This window comes from Oncorhynchus keta, chromosome 20, assembly GCF_023373465.1.
Source record: "Oncorhynchus keta strain PuntledgeMale-10-30-2019 chromosome 20, Oket_V2, whole genome shotgun sequence".
Lineage (NCBI taxonomy): Eukaryota > Metazoa > Chordata > Actinopteri > Salmoniformes > Salmonidae > Oncorhynchus > Oncorhynchus keta.
Window position 1 is genome coordinate 1,113,684 of NC_068440.1, and position 15,319 is coordinate 1,129,002.

Consider the following 15,319-nt stretch of genomic DNA (forward strand, 5'->3'; position numbering starts at 1 on the left):
TTTTTGTCCAGGAAAACTCCTTAACATACCCATAACATGATGCAGCCACCACTATGCTTAAAATTATGGAGCGTGGTACTCAGTAATGTGTTGGATTGGATTTGCCCCAAACATAACACTTTGTATTCAGGAGTTAATTGCTTTACCACATTTTTTGCAATAGAACTTTAGTGCTTGTTGCAAACAGGATGCATGCTCTGGAATATTTGTATCCTGTACAGTCTTCCTTCTTTTTACTCTGTCGATTAGGCTAGTATTGTGGATTAACTAGAATGTTGTTGATCCATTCTCAGTTTTCTCCTACCACAGCCATTGAACTCTGTTTTAAAGTCACCATTGGCCTCATGGTGAAATCTCTGAGCGGTTTCCTTCTTCTCCGGCAACTCCGTTAGGAAGGACGCCTGTCTCCTTGTGACTGGGTTCATTGATACACCATCCAAATTGTAATTAATAACTTCACCGTGCTCAAAGGGATATTCAATGTGTTTTTTTACCCATCTGCCAATAGGTGCCCTTCTTTGCGAGGCATTGGAAAACCTCCCTGGTTGGTCTTTGTGGTTGAATCTGTGTTTGAAATGTACTCATCGACTCAGGGAACTTACAGCTAATTGTATGTTTGGGGTACAGAGATAAGGTAGTAATTAAACAATGTGTTAAACCCTATTATTGCACACAGAGTGAGGTTATGCAACTTATTATATGACTTGTTAAGCACATTGTTACCCCTGAATTTATTTAGGCTTGCCATAACAAAGGGCGTTGAATACTTATTGACCCAAGACATTTCAACTTTTAATTTTGTATGAATTTGAAGAAAATGTAGAACAACATCATTCCACTTTGACATTAATGGGGTATTGTGTGTAGGCCAGTGACGACAAAATCTAAATGTAATCCATTTCAAATTCGGGCTGTAATGGAACAAAATTTGGAGAAAGTCCAGGGATATGAATACTGTCTGAAGCACTGTAGGTCCATCATATTTTTTACCAAATACTTTATATTTGGTTGTAGTCATTTATGTTTAACTGAAAGCATTTTTTCATCCCAATTTTTTTTAAATATTGTTTTTAGTTTGGACTTTGGTGTCCCGAAAAAACGCTTAGGCGGCCCGTCCAAGGGTTTCTATGGCAGAAATCATCATGTCATCCCCCCCAAATGTTAACCTCATTTGTTATTGTAACTTTCTCACTCATCAATATTCAGGATTCATTCAGGATTATCCGTAATCACGGTAGCATCCCCATTAATGTAAAAGTGTTTAGAAACATATTCTATTCATATTTACATTGTATCATTTCATATCCAAAGTGCTGGAGTATAGAGCCAATACATCAAAAAATGGGTCACTGTCCCAATACTTTTAAAGCTAACTGTAGTTGTTCAACCGCTTTGGGAGTCTCATTTGAATAATAGCGTGGCTAAATGTCATGGTAGCCTATTAAATGCTGCTTTGTTTAGAACGCAGGTGAAATCTTTGAAAACTATTTTTTGGGGAGATGGCTTGCAGATATTTGAAAGATAATGGGACCCTCGAATAAATGTAATCTTGGTTCTTTTGTAAATCAAATTTGGTTTGGATTTGTCTTGGTATTATATAGAACCATAACAGTATCGGTGACAATGATGCCGTCATCACCTGCTAACGGTATTGAGACGTTGGGGTTCGTTTGACAACGAGGGGAAAGCAGGGAAAATAAGGGAAAATATATCATTTTTAAATGTAGAGCCTACTTGGCCTTGGATAAAGCTTTGTGTCACAGCCTTTGAAAGTGGAACAGCCCAGGCTCTAGGCCAGGGTATTTTGGACCCGGTGCAAGGCTTTCGGCCTGTATCTGTTAAACCACCCAAAACATGGTTTCAGTCAGTGCAGGACAGGATGAAGAGTAGCCTAGTTTGAATGAAATGCAGGCAAGTTAGCCTTAGGTTACGAGAAGGCAATGTACAGGTGTCTACCAAAATAAAGCAAACACTTGAGTAAATGAGGGATACAAAGTATATTGAAAGCAGGTGGGGTCCATGGTTTAGGTCCAGTCAACGCCTTAGAGGGCAAGGTAAACACCAATAAATACGCAGCCATTCTGAGTGACCGCCTTCAACCTATGGTCTATCCTGATGGGAGTGGTCTCTTCCAGGATGACAATGCCCTCATCCACAGGGCACGAGTGGTCACTGAATGATTTGATGCGCATGAAAACGATGTAAACCATATGCCATGGCTGTCTGTCACTGGAGCTCAACACAATTGAACACTTACAGAAGATTCAGGAGTGGTTGGTAAGACAGTGTTTTCCATCACTATCAACAAGACACCAAATTATCAAATTGATTGTGAAGGAATGGTGTCGCATCCCTCCAATAGAGTTCCAGACACTTGTTGAATCTAAGACAAGACTCATTAAAGCTGTTATGGTGGCTCGTGGTGGCCCAACGCCCTATTAAGACACTGGTGTTACCTTTTATTTTGGCAGTTACCTATATAAACCTAATGCTGTAGTAGTGTCAGTGTCAGGTACTGAAAGGCTAGACAAATAGGATGTTGTATGGTATTTGTGTGTGTAACACTTGGCATGGTCAATTTTTGTAGAGTTCCGCCACTTAAGTTTTCAATTCAACTATTCTCTCTCTCCCTCCTTTTTCCTGCTCCTTTCTCCTGGCAGCTGAGGCTTCTCACCGTCTCAATTTGTTCTACCTCGCCAACGATGTCATTCAGAACTGTAAGAGGAAAAATGCCATTGTCTACCGTACTGCCTTCGCCGACGTGCTCCCTGAGGCCTTCCAGCTGGTCAAGTGAGTAAATCACACTGTTTGTGGCCTCTAGATGCTGATCATGGGTCGGTTTAACATTTCCCCCCACTAATGGTTAAGTTTAGGATTAGGGGAGGGTGAGCAGATCATAGATCTGTACCTATGGGGAAACTTCACCCTGGAGTAAACCACACGGTCAGGGTCAGAGCTAATGTCTACAATACTTTTGTTTATTCACCATACGAGTCAATGACTGTCCCAAATGGCATCCTATTCCTGTTCCCTTTATAGTTCACTACTTTTGACCTGCGCCAATGGAGCTCTGGTCAAAAGTAGTGCACTATACACTCAGTGGCCAGTTTATTAGGTACAACCCGCTCATGAAATGTATCGTTCCTACAGACAGTGAGTCACGTGGCCATGACTTGCTATATAAATCAGGCACCATACACCTGGCGACCTGGTCCTTCTGTAGCACAGTTGGTAGAGCATGGCGCTTGTAACGCCAGGGTAGTGGGTTCGATTCCCGGGACCACCCATACGTAGAATGTATGCACACATGACTGTAAGTCGCTTTGGATAAAAGCGTCTGCTAAATGGCATATATTATTATATTATCGAGGCATTCAGTTACAGTTAGATTGAATGTTAGATTGGGCAAAATGAGGGGGAAAAGGAGATCAAAATTCATGGCCAGTCCATTCGATTCGTCCTGGACCTGTCTGCTAAGCTGAGGGAAAAACGCAAGCAATTCATTCCAATCAGACAGTCACCAGAGGAAAAAGGAATGAAGTCTCAACTCCGATTCCTGGCAGTGCTGTGGGTATGGTAGGGAACACAGAGCATGGAGTTCACAAGCAACGATGAAGCCCTGAACAGGTTATAGGAGACCTTTCCAGTTGAAAGAGAGCGCACTAGGCTACATACAGTGATACCCAAGACCAGCTTATCGTAAATTGAGACTTTTTTCCCCCTCCACCAAATACAATCTAGACTCTATTGTCAAAAGTAACTGTTTACCTCTTAAGAAGTAATGCTATAATTAGCCGATGCCAATGAGATACATGGACACAGGGCCTCCCGGGTGGCGCAGTGGTCTAAGGCAGTGCTAGCTGTACCACCACAGATTCTGGGTTCAAGCCCAGGCTCTGTCGCAGCCAGCCACGACCGGGAGGTCCATGGGGCGACGTACAATTGGCCCAGCGTCGACCGGGTTTGGCCGGCAGGGATATCCTTGTCTCATCAGGCACTAGCGACTCCTGTGGCGGGCCGGGCACAGTGCACGCTGACCAGGTCGCCAGGTGTATGGTGTTTCCTCCGACACATTGGTGCGGCTGGCTTCCGGGTTGAATGTGCACTAGTGACTCCTGTGGCGGGATGGGCGCAGTGCACGCTGACCAGGTCGCCAGGTGTACAGTGTTTCCTCCGACACATTGGTGCGGCTGGCTTCCGGATTGAATGTGTCAAGAAGCAGTGCAGCTAGGTTGGGTTGTGTTTCGGAGGACGCATATGGCTCTCGACCTTCGCCTCTCCCGAGTGTCTCATCTCTGCAACTACTACCAATTGGGGAGAAATTGGGGAGAAAATAGGGGTAAAAAAAGAGATACATGGACACTGAAAATGCAATTTAAAAGAGGAATGTTTGTCAATAATTATTCTATGGATGTGTTTGTGTGTGTGGGTGGGTGCATATGTCTGTGCATATGAATGGGTGTGCGGAGGCATAAGGTGTGTGTGAATGAAGAAAAATGGATGCGTAAGTAAAGTGGTGTAAATTAAATTGTACATTGTTACATGGTGGAAAATTAACAATGATTTCATTGTGTATCCCATCAGGGGGCAAATCTGGTGTTTTTAGAGTTCAAACTATATTGGATCAGGAACTATTATTTTAGCAGATGATCTCAATCATACATTTGATAAAATTGATAGACAATGAAATAGTAATAGCAATAAAAAAGACAAATTTAGGGAGCCTTCAAGAGGATGAAAAATGTAATCTCAGCAAATAATTTACAGGACACCTGGAGATTACTATTCACAACTGCAAAAGACAATTCTTTTTTTTCTCAAAGTAAGAAAATCTATTCACGAATTGACTACATTTTAATAACAATTTACTGAATTATAAAAATGTATGATATAATATAATTCTCCGGTATCGTGCTTAATTACATAGAAAATACACTTAGCGACAAAATTTGGAGAATGAACTTCTGGACCCAAGATGTATTAAATATTTAAACGAAAAAAGAACCTTTAACATTACAAATGTGGACATAAAAGAAGAAAATACAATTTCTGAATTTAAGCAAGTATGAGATCTTTTACTTTTGAAGAGAGCCAACAACTACAGGTTAAACTCAGATAAAGCATACTACTTAATGGCAAATAAAACTGGTAAATATCTTACAGTTACACTTATTGTGACTTTGCCATTGTAATTGTTTGTAAACTTGTATAGTCAAATTAATCTATGATTGTATGCTTTCCATTTGTTTGTATGCTGTTCTTTGTATGACATTTTAATATTTGATTATTAACCAATGATATTAGGCCACTCCTGGCCATGATTACAGACACCTGTGTCTTTTGACACTATATAAACGAGTCATCCCGCTGTGTTTGTGATTATACCCCGATGAAGACAGCTTGGCTGTCGAAACGTTGGTATTAATTTTTTTGCATCTGAGCTCCTAGAGTGTGCGGCTCTCTTTTATTTTTATTTTCAAATATCTTACAGCTGTCACAAAATGAATACATGCTAAACCAGTTATAAGAAACAGATACAAATGCAGTAATTTGAAACAACAACGCTAATAAAGACTATTTTAAAAGCTTCTATGAAGATGTATATAAATCAGAAATAAACAACAGTTGGATGGATCCTATAGCAATTATTATCTAAAAGCAGACAAAAAAAGAATCATTTACATTTAAAAAGACGCTCTTATCCAGAGACATCCATCACCCCAAAATAAATATTAGATACTGTTCAAACATTCACATGGAGAAAAGCACCAGGAATGAATGGCTTTCCCATAGAATTCTATTCAACATTTTGGGACAAAGTAGCGCCCCTATTTACACATGGCAAAACACGTCACTCAATTCAGTACTTCCTAGTTACATGTATCAAACTGTTATTTCAATTACATTAACACAAGGAAAATCTGGAGTCCCCTGCTGATAATAGACTTCATAAGCTTATAAGCAATAGAATGGAAAAAGTCTCACCAAACTTGATACATGTCAGTCAAACAGAGTTGATTAAAAATACACTTACAAAAGAAATACAAGAACATGTTTCAGTTTAATACAATACGTTAAAAAAAAACTAGATTTATCAATAATGGATGTTGATGTCAAAGGTTTTTGGCCGTCTTGAGTGGCCTTTTCTATTAAAAACTTTGTAAGCTTTCAACTTTCCGGCTGAAAAAAATTAATGTAATTAAGATAATTATATAAATGTCCTAAAACAAAAATATACACAAATGATACATTATCTGATATAATTGCTTTAGATATGGGCACAAGACAGGGATGTCCCATCTCCCTCTCCTGTTTGTACTGGTAATTGAACCGATAGCAGAAATAATTAGACAGGACCCAAAGGTAACAGGTATCAGTATTGGTAAACATGAATATAAACTAAACTCATTAGCAGATGATCTCCTGATATACCTCACCAATATTGAAAACTCAATACCCCCTTTGCTAAACATATTTTCAGAATACACAACAATCTCAGGATTTTAAATTAATGTGGTCTAATTATATGGAACAATCTTTCCATAAATGTTACAAGTAGAATAAACCTTTTCAGAATGGCATGGCTCCCAACGTTTTATGGGCAACTAAAATTCATAGAATAAAAAGGTTTTTATATCTTACTAAGTCTGAGAACCTTCCAGACTTGGAATTCTAAGGCTTTTACTTGCAACCCAAGGCTTTTACTTGCAACGAATAGTTAAATGCACTAAAGAGGAACAATGGGTACATATTGAAGATGTGCATGCTCATCCCCAGCATTTTTTCACGTGTCTATTTCCAAAGGATAAAGCTAAGAACATTAACAACTTCATAGTTAAGAACACTATAACAATATGTAAGAAAATAAAACGTATTCTACAAGAACCAATATCACAAGAACACAACCCTACGGAACAATCCTTGGATAGCTTTTCAAAATACACCTAGAAATTTAGCCACATGGAAAACTGAAGTCTGTAAATGAACTGTAAATGACTTGGTAACAGGAAATACATTTCCATGTGACAGAATTAAAAAGCAATTTTGAACAATGTTGAGGGAGTCTTATCTGAGTCAGAAAAGGATGTTCATATGATAGATAAGATATGCAAAACCTTGCAGAGAGAATATCCTACCGACAATCTCTTAGATTATATATTTTTCTATTGGAACCAAGACTTAAAAAGAACTGATGTTGTCACAAGGTTGATGGGATATTGGAGCATAACTAATGCAATTACAGTTGTATTCTTAATCCAGTATAAACTAATGTATAGAATTTACTGTATTATTACAAGAGACAACATTCACAAATTTTACAGCACCACGGAAGAGTCATGTGTACAAAATATGATTTTCCCTCTTGTTGCACATGTGACATACTGGTAGAAGTGAGGTAAAATGGATGTAAGTTTACCTGCATTAAAGGCCCCGGCCACGAGGAGAGGCACTTCTGGGTGTGTGTTCTCTTGTTTGCTTAGGAGCCGTACAACTTTAGGCTCCGATTCATTAAAGAAAAAATCTTTGTCCAATTCGAGTTGAGTAATCGCTGTTCTGATGTCCAGAAGCTCTTTTCGGTCATAATGTTTTTGCCACCGTATGTTAATGTAAAACAAAAGGTACAAAAAAACGCACATGAATTATAAACAAATACCACAATTGGTTAGGAGCCTGTAAAACGGCATCAATCGCCATTCTCTCAATCTGCAGCAACTGCGTGATGTCATCGTGTCAGCATGGACCAACATCCCTGTGGAATGTTTCTGACACCTTGTAGAATCCACACCCAAAGAAATCGGGGTGTTCTGGAGGCAAAGGGCATTCCGACCCGGTACCTCATCGTGGTTGAAATAAGGAGAGTTTGATCTTCTCATCAGGGCTACTTTACACATCATTGCCATGTCAGTGATGAACTTTTCTGTCTCCTGTCCTGCAGTAATGTGGGAGACTCTAAGGTGATGAAGTCAGTGGACAGGATATTATCCATCTGGGAGGAGAGGAGTGTGTACAAAGAGGAGCTCATAGCTGAGCTGAGGGCCAGTCTGGTCAAAGAGGAGTCACCTATTGCTTTAGAAACACCTAAAGGTGAGTGAATCAGTTCTAACTATGTACCATCAGCAGAGTGTCTTTCGAAATTGTACAAATGTCAAGAGAATGAGGCATCATGTTTATTGTTGTACTTCACTTTTAATTGTGTGGCATTTTAAGCTGTTCTGTTCAATGCTTGTGTGTTGTGTTAAGAAATGTCCATGACAAAGTTATGTAATTTCAGCTCCAGTCAACCCTAAAGCTGCTCTTCAATCTAAGATTGTAGCTGAATTTGTTGTAAGTGTCCACTACCGACTATAGGATATATTCTATGTTCTGCTCTGTTTGGCTTCTTTTTTTAAATCTCAATTGAATATGAATTTTTTTTGTTACTGCATATCCTCTCGAGAAATACTGTAAATACTTCAAGTAAATGCTTGTACTACAAAGCTAGTATGTTGAGTTGAACTTGACCTTAACTATTGCCATGTCCTGTGGTTTGGCTCTCTGACGGTGTCCTGTCATGCAGCCCCAGGCATTCATCGATCATCTCTCTAAGTACCACAGCTCTGTGGAGGAAGTGGCGCTAAAGGAGAAACAGCTGGCAGCCATGAGGGTGGACGTCTGCAGCACCAAGGACCTCAAGAGACTGAAAGGTAACAAGGTTTAGGCTGACACAGAACCTCCTGCAAAGTCGTCCATGAGCATTGGCCCTGTCTGTGTCCCAAATGGCACCGTATTCCCTAAACAGTGCAACTTTTGACCAGGGCCCACATCCTCCTGTAATGTTGTCAATGAGCATTGGCACAGGAACTGGAAAAGACACGAGGCCGTCTCTTACTACTCAGAAAGAAAAGGCCTTGACCCCTGTCTGGCCCCTCTGACCTAGGAGGAGATGAGGCTTATTTTAGTCTGACCAAGTCTTTATTATTTCTCTCTCCAAATCAACCACCCCTTCAGATAAGGCAGGGGGAAAGAGGCACTCCAAGGACTTTGAGGATGGCAGTGCGAAGCTAAAGGAGTTTGTGGCCTTCCTTGACCGGCAGATCAAAGGAGGGTCCCCTCTGTTGAATGCTCTTGGCAACGCAGACATTTTCTACGAGATGCAGTATAAGGAGGTCAAGATAGTCGCCAATGTGAGTAGCTGAACTAGATGGTGTCCGTAATGCCTTTGCATCTGTTGTGAAAGGTTGAAAGCGGTTCTCTTTGGTTTTAGTGGTGGGCTTTAGCAGTAAGACTTGAGTTGCATAGATTTGTAAAAAATAATTGGCCGTGTGTTTGAGTCTGAGTGTTTTTAAAAAAACGTCTATTTAAGGCCTACAAGACGTTTGCCAACCGGGTGTCCCACCTCAAGCGTAAGCTGGACAGCCTCAAGTCCACCTTACCAGACCTGGATGAGTCGCCCCTCCCCTCGCCCTCGATGGATGCCCCATCCCCCAATGGCTCAGAGTCCCCCTTCCGTGGCCTGGCCGACCCAGAATCTGACTTGGATGGCCTGGCCATGGATGATGAGGCGGAAATCACTCTGGGGGAAGCACCCAGCCCCCTGTCCTCCCCCGGTGGCTCCCCAAAGCAGGGCTTCACTGTCGGGGAGTCAGACAACCGCGATGTGGAGGACATGGAGCTCTCGGATGAGGAGGAGGCAGAGAGCGTCGGTATCATAGGTGAGGGGGAATGGCAGGTGATGCAGAGCAGTGATTGGGCGCAGGGTGTTAAGGGACAGGATGTATTACTTTTATGTGCCTCATTATAGCTATAAGACTAGATTGTATTGCAACTTGTTTCCTCTGTTTTCACAGTTGAAGAGCGAGTTGAAATTCCCGTCCCATCTCCAGACCCCATTCCTGTGCCTGTTGTCACACAGCTGCCGCTGGCCACAGAGACAAAGCCTGTCCCACAGGCCACACCTTTCCCAGCTCTCATGATCCCAGTGACCCCTATAACCAACCTATCAGGCAACCTCGCCAATGTAGACCTGGGTAAAATTAGCTCTATCCTCAGCAGCATCACCTCTGTCATGAAGAAACCAGGTGAGAAACTTCAGTTATTGTAACATCATAAAGGCACTTACATGCAGGCAGCCACTATTGCATCAACGGCACAGTTATTCTGATGGCACATCATAAACACCATTACATCATCAACACTGTTATTCTGATTTTGCAGTCCAAGGTTGGGGTCAATTCAACCCTTGAATTAACGTTTTGTTTAATTTGAATTAAAAGTATAATTTTATTAAAGTAAATTAAACTATGACGTGAAAGTCTCATTCCTTTGACAAATATTTTACCAAAAGCATCTGTCAGTTAATTCTTTAAAAAATAGATACGATTTCAAACATTAGCTTGATTATAACTCATAGATGTCGAACAGTATTTTTGTGTGCATTTGTCATGATATGTTAGGTTGTTCTGGTGTGTTTGATTTGATATAATGCCTTCTTGGGGAAATAATTTAATAACATGTAAGTGAAATATAAATGATTGAAGACAACCTACAAAATTATTGTTTTAGGGGAATGAGTTAAAAATGAAATGGTTCATCCATGTGTTAAACATAGTATTGGCTACCATACATTATGTATAGTGATGTATGTACAGATACATAATAGCCATTTCCATTGAACACAAATTAGCTGAAATAAAAGATCCCAGACTCATACTCATTGGCTGGGCCTAGCTCCCCAGTGGGTGGGCCCATGCCCTCCCAGGCCCACCCATGTCTGCACTCCCTGCCCAGTCATGTGAAATCCATAGATTAGGGCCTAAAGAATTTCAATTGAATGATTTTCTTATATGAACTGTAACTCAGTAAAATCTTTGAAATTGTTGCATGTTGCGTTTTTTTATATTTGTGTTCAGTATAAATAGCCGTTACCTATTTGAATTTCATTGAATTAAATTAAATTTCCTTTAATTCAAATTGTGTTTTCTGTGGGGTGTGGTCAATTAAAATGTAATACAATAATTGAATTATAATTCAATTTACATTTCAATTCAGAATCGACGCTGTTATTCTTATGTCACTTGTAGCCTAGTATTGTTCCTTTAGCTACTGTTACATCCTCAAAACATCCTGTTGATTGTGACAACCATAACATTCTATCTATTACATTACTATTACATTGTTAAACAGCATTTGACATCACAACATCTTGTGAAGTCAGTGTAACTGAGAAGCCAGTTTTTAGAGCATTTACCAACTATTCAGTCTGCTGGTCATGAACAAGGTTGCGTCACAGTGATCATCGACAATACATATTCCACTACCCTATGAGAGGATAATAAATGGCCAATTTTAAAATTAAAATCTGTATTTTCCTCCCTCTCCAGGAGTGAGTCCAGGTGCTTCTTTGGTCTGCCCCTCTTCTCCAGCCAAGACCACCCCTCCTGCCCCAGTAGCCCCCCAGGTAGCCAGCCCTCTGGCCAGCGTCTTATCCAAAGTGGACATGACTCCCGAGGCGCTCCTCGGTGCACTGTCCAAAACCCAGGAGCAGGCCAGCGGGCGACATGGTGAGAAACTGGGGTAGAGCAAATGTCAAAGAGCGACTGAACTCATCGATTCCCCATGTTTTTCTGTTGCTCATGAAGAAAAACATGATTTCAGTCTTGAGGGTGTGGTTTGATGTGCGTGTGTTATCATACCCTGGCAGTTACTGATTTTTGTAGCTCTTGAGACACCGTAGCAACAAACTAGCCTACCACTTCTTCAAAACAGTCAGACGAAATAACTCAGTAAAACATTTAGACTTTTTTGCATAGGAGGTTTTAATCACACAACTATACATCTAGCTAAGGTTTTTGGTGCAGTATTTCTTAAGTAACTAAAAATGTGCCTGGAAACTAGTAATGCTCTGCAGACTATAGAGTCTGCTGCTACTATCTATTACCAGAGTATGAATCTGTCTGGCACATCTGTCATGTTTCATAGTGAATCGCGTTACAAAGCAGGTCGCTGTGGGACACAAGATGCTTGCAAATGTGTTTTGATTTAAAAAAAATAGATATATATAATAAGTGGCAGATGGGATACAAGTAAGTGTGCATCACCTCAATTCTAATTTAGTCTAAAACAGTGGCAGACTCAGTGCTTAACTTGGGCAGGTCATAGAACTAAGTATCGGCACCTCACATTGTCTACTGCTTGAGTTCCTGCACCTCTACGGTGCCTTCAGAAAGTATTCACACCACTTGACTTTTTCCACATTTTGTTACGTCACAGCCTGAATTTAACATTGATTCAATTGAGATTTTGTGTCACTGGCCTACACACACTAACACATGAAGTCAAAGTGGAATGATGTTTTTAGAGATGTTTACAAATGAATTCAAAATGAAAAGCTGAAATATCTTGTGTTAATAGGTATTCAACCCCTTTGTTTTGGCAAGCCCAAATAAATTAAGGAGTAAAAATGTGCTTAACAAGTCACAATGAGTTGCATGAACTCACTCTGTGTTTAACATGATTTTTTATGACTACCTCATCTCTCTACCCCACACATTCAATTATCTGTAAGGTCCCTCTGTCGAGCAGTGAATTAAAAAGTGTATTCAACCACAGGGAGGTTTCCCAATGCCTTGCAAAGAAGGGCATCTATTGGTAGATGGGTACAACAAAAGCAGACATTGAATATTCCTTTGAGCATGGTGAAGTTATTAATTACACTTTGATGGTGTATGAATACACCCAGTCACTATAAAGATTCAGGCGTCCTTCCTAACTAATTTTGGTTAGGTCAGGGTGTGACACGGGTGATATATGTGTTTTCGTATTGTCTAGGGTTTTTTGTAAGTCTATGGGTTTTCACAAGTCTAGGTATTTATATGTATGGTTGCCTAGATTGGTTCTCAATTAGGAGGCAGCTGTTTATCGTTGTCTCTGATTGGGAACCATATTTAGGCAGCCATATTCCTTGGGTTATTTCGTGGGTCATTGTCTATGTGTTAGTTGCCTGTGTCAGCACTATATTTAGCTTCACGTTCATTTTGTTGTTTTGTAGTTTAAGTGTTTCTTTGTCGAACGTGACAGACTTTAAAACAGTTACAGAATTTAATGGCTGTGATAGAACACTGAGGATGGATCAACAACATTGTAGTTACTACACAATACTAACCTAAGTGCAATAAAGTGCAATAAAGCACTAAAGTAAAACTGCAAAGAAATTGACATTTGGTCCTGAATACAAAGCGTTATGTTTGGGGCAAATCCAACACATCACTGAGAACCACTCTTCATATTTTCTTTATTTTTTATATAGATTTTTAATCCCTTTTTCTCTCCATTTTCGTGGTATCCAATTGGTAGTTAGTCTTGTCCATTGCTGTGACTCCCGAGAGCTGTGCGTCCCCTGAAACGCAACTCAGCCAAGCACTGCTGCTTGACACAATGCCCGCATAACCCGGAAGCCAGCCGCATGTCAGTGTGCACTGCGCCCGGCCCTCCACAGGAGTCGCCAATTGCGTGATGGGACAAGAACATCCCTGCCGGCCAAACCTTCCCCTAACCCGGACGACGTTGGGCCAATTGTGTGCCGCCCCATGGGTCTCCCGGTCGCGGCTGGCTGCGACAGAGCCTGGACTCGAACCAGCATCTCTAGTGGCACAGCTAGCACTGCGATGCAGTGCCTTAGACCACTGCACCACTCGGGAGGCCCCCTTCATATTTTCAAGCATGGTGGTGGCTGCATCATGTTATGGGGGTATGCTTGTAATTGGCAAGGGAGTTTTTTGGGGTGATAAAAATAAATGGAAGAGAGCTAAGCACAAGAAAAGAAGGTTGTCTGCTTTCCAACACGCTGCAAAACAAATTCACATTTCAGCAGAAATATACACTGGAGTTGAAGAATTGTAAAAATGATGTGCAGATATTGTACAATCCTGGTGTGCAAAGCCCTTTGAGACTTACCCAGAAAGACTCTCGGCTGTAATCGCTGACAAAGGTGATTCTAACATGTATTGTCTCAGGGGTGTGAATACTTAAGTAAAATGTTATATTTCTGTATTTCATTTTATATACATTTGCAAAAATGTCTAAACGTGTTCACACTTTGTCATTATGGGGTATTTTGTGTGTGTGTGTGTAGATGGGTGAGAGAAAAAACATCTATTTAATCCATTTGAATTCAGGCTGTAACATAACAAAATGTGGAATAAGTCAAGTGTTATGAATACTTTCATAAGGCACTGTAAGTGGCCACTCCATAAAGGGCTCATGGACCAAATGTTCTTTCAACAAATCCAACAAAACTCAGTTTTTCAATATACAGTGCATTTGGAAAGTATTCAGACCCCTTGACTTTTTCCACATTTTGGTATGTTACAGCCTAATTCTAAAATGGATTAAATATATATTTTTTCTCTCACCCATCTACACACACACACACACATAGTACCCCATAATGACATCAATCTACGGTACACACGATACCCCATAATGACAAAGCAAAAACAGTTTTTTTTTGTGCAAATGTATTTATTTTTTATAATGAAAAACCGATATCTTATTTACATAAGTATTCAGATCCTTTGCTATGAGACTCGAAATTGAGTTCAGGTGCATCCTGTTTCCATTGATCATCTTTGAGATTTTTCTACAACTTGATGGGAGTCCACCTGTCTATATAAGGTCTCACTGTTGACATTTCATGTCAGAGCAAAAACCAAGCCATGAGGTCGAAGGAATTGTCCGTAGAGCTCCGAGGCACAGATCTGGGTACCAAAACATTTCTGCAGCATTGAAGGTCTCCAAGAACACTTATTCTTAAATGGAAGAAGTTTGGAACCACCAAGACTCTTCCTAGAGCTGGCCGCCCAAGCCAAACTGAGCAATCGGGGGAGAAGGGCCTTGGTCAGGGAGGTGACCAAGAACCTGATGTTTACTCTGAAAGAGCTCCAGAGTTCCTCTGTGGAGATGGGAGAATCTTCCAGAAGGACAACGATCTCTGCAGCACTCCAACAATCAGGCCTTTATGGTAGTGGCCAGATGCAAGCCACTCCTCAGTAAAAGGCACATGACAACCCACTTGGAGTTTGCCAACAGGCACCTAGAGGACTCTCAGACCAGGAGAAAAGATTCTGTGGTCTGATGAAACTAAGATTAAACTCTTTGGTCTGAATGCCAAGCGCCACATCTGGAGGAAATCTGGCACCAACTGTATGGTGAAGCATGGTGGTGGCAGCATCATACTGCGGGGATTGTTTTCAGTGGCAGGGACTGGGAGACTAGTCAGGATCAAGGGAAAGATTAACAGAGCAAAGTAAAGAGAGATCCTTGATGAAAACCTGCTCCACAG

At 40.8% G+C, this 15,319-nt stretch overlaps 1 protein-coding gene across 5 annotated transcripts in view; it reads left to right on the forward strand.

Moving 5' to 3' along the window:
- The window catches only part of LOC118399121 (regulation of nuclear pre-mRNA domain-containing protein 2-like), a 58,365-nt gene that overhangs the window by 23,455 nt on the left and 19,591 nt on the right, over positions 1-15,319 (forward strand). For all 5 annotated transcript variants that reach the window (XR_004828767.2, XR_004828765.2, XR_004828768.2 and 2 more), the window contains exons 2-9: positions 2,661-2,790; positions 7,937-8,085; positions 8,273-8,325; positions 8,558-8,684; positions 8,989-9,164; positions 9,344-9,692; positions 9,828-10,058; positions 11,361-11,540. Coding sequence is in view for 1 of the 5 variants with exons in the window: in XM_035794924.2 (XP_035650817.1) it covers positions 2,661-2,790; positions 7,937-8,085; positions 8,273-8,325; positions 8,558-8,684; positions 8,989-9,164; positions 9,344-9,692; positions 9,828-10,058; positions 11,361-11,540 (1,395 nt within the window). In the remaining 4 variants the exon portion in view is untranslated. The remainder of the gene's footprint in view (positions 1-2,660; positions 2,791-7,936; positions 8,086-8,272; positions 8,326-8,557; positions 8,685-8,988; positions 9,165-9,343; positions 9,693-9,827; positions 10,059-11,360; positions 11,541-15,319) is intronic.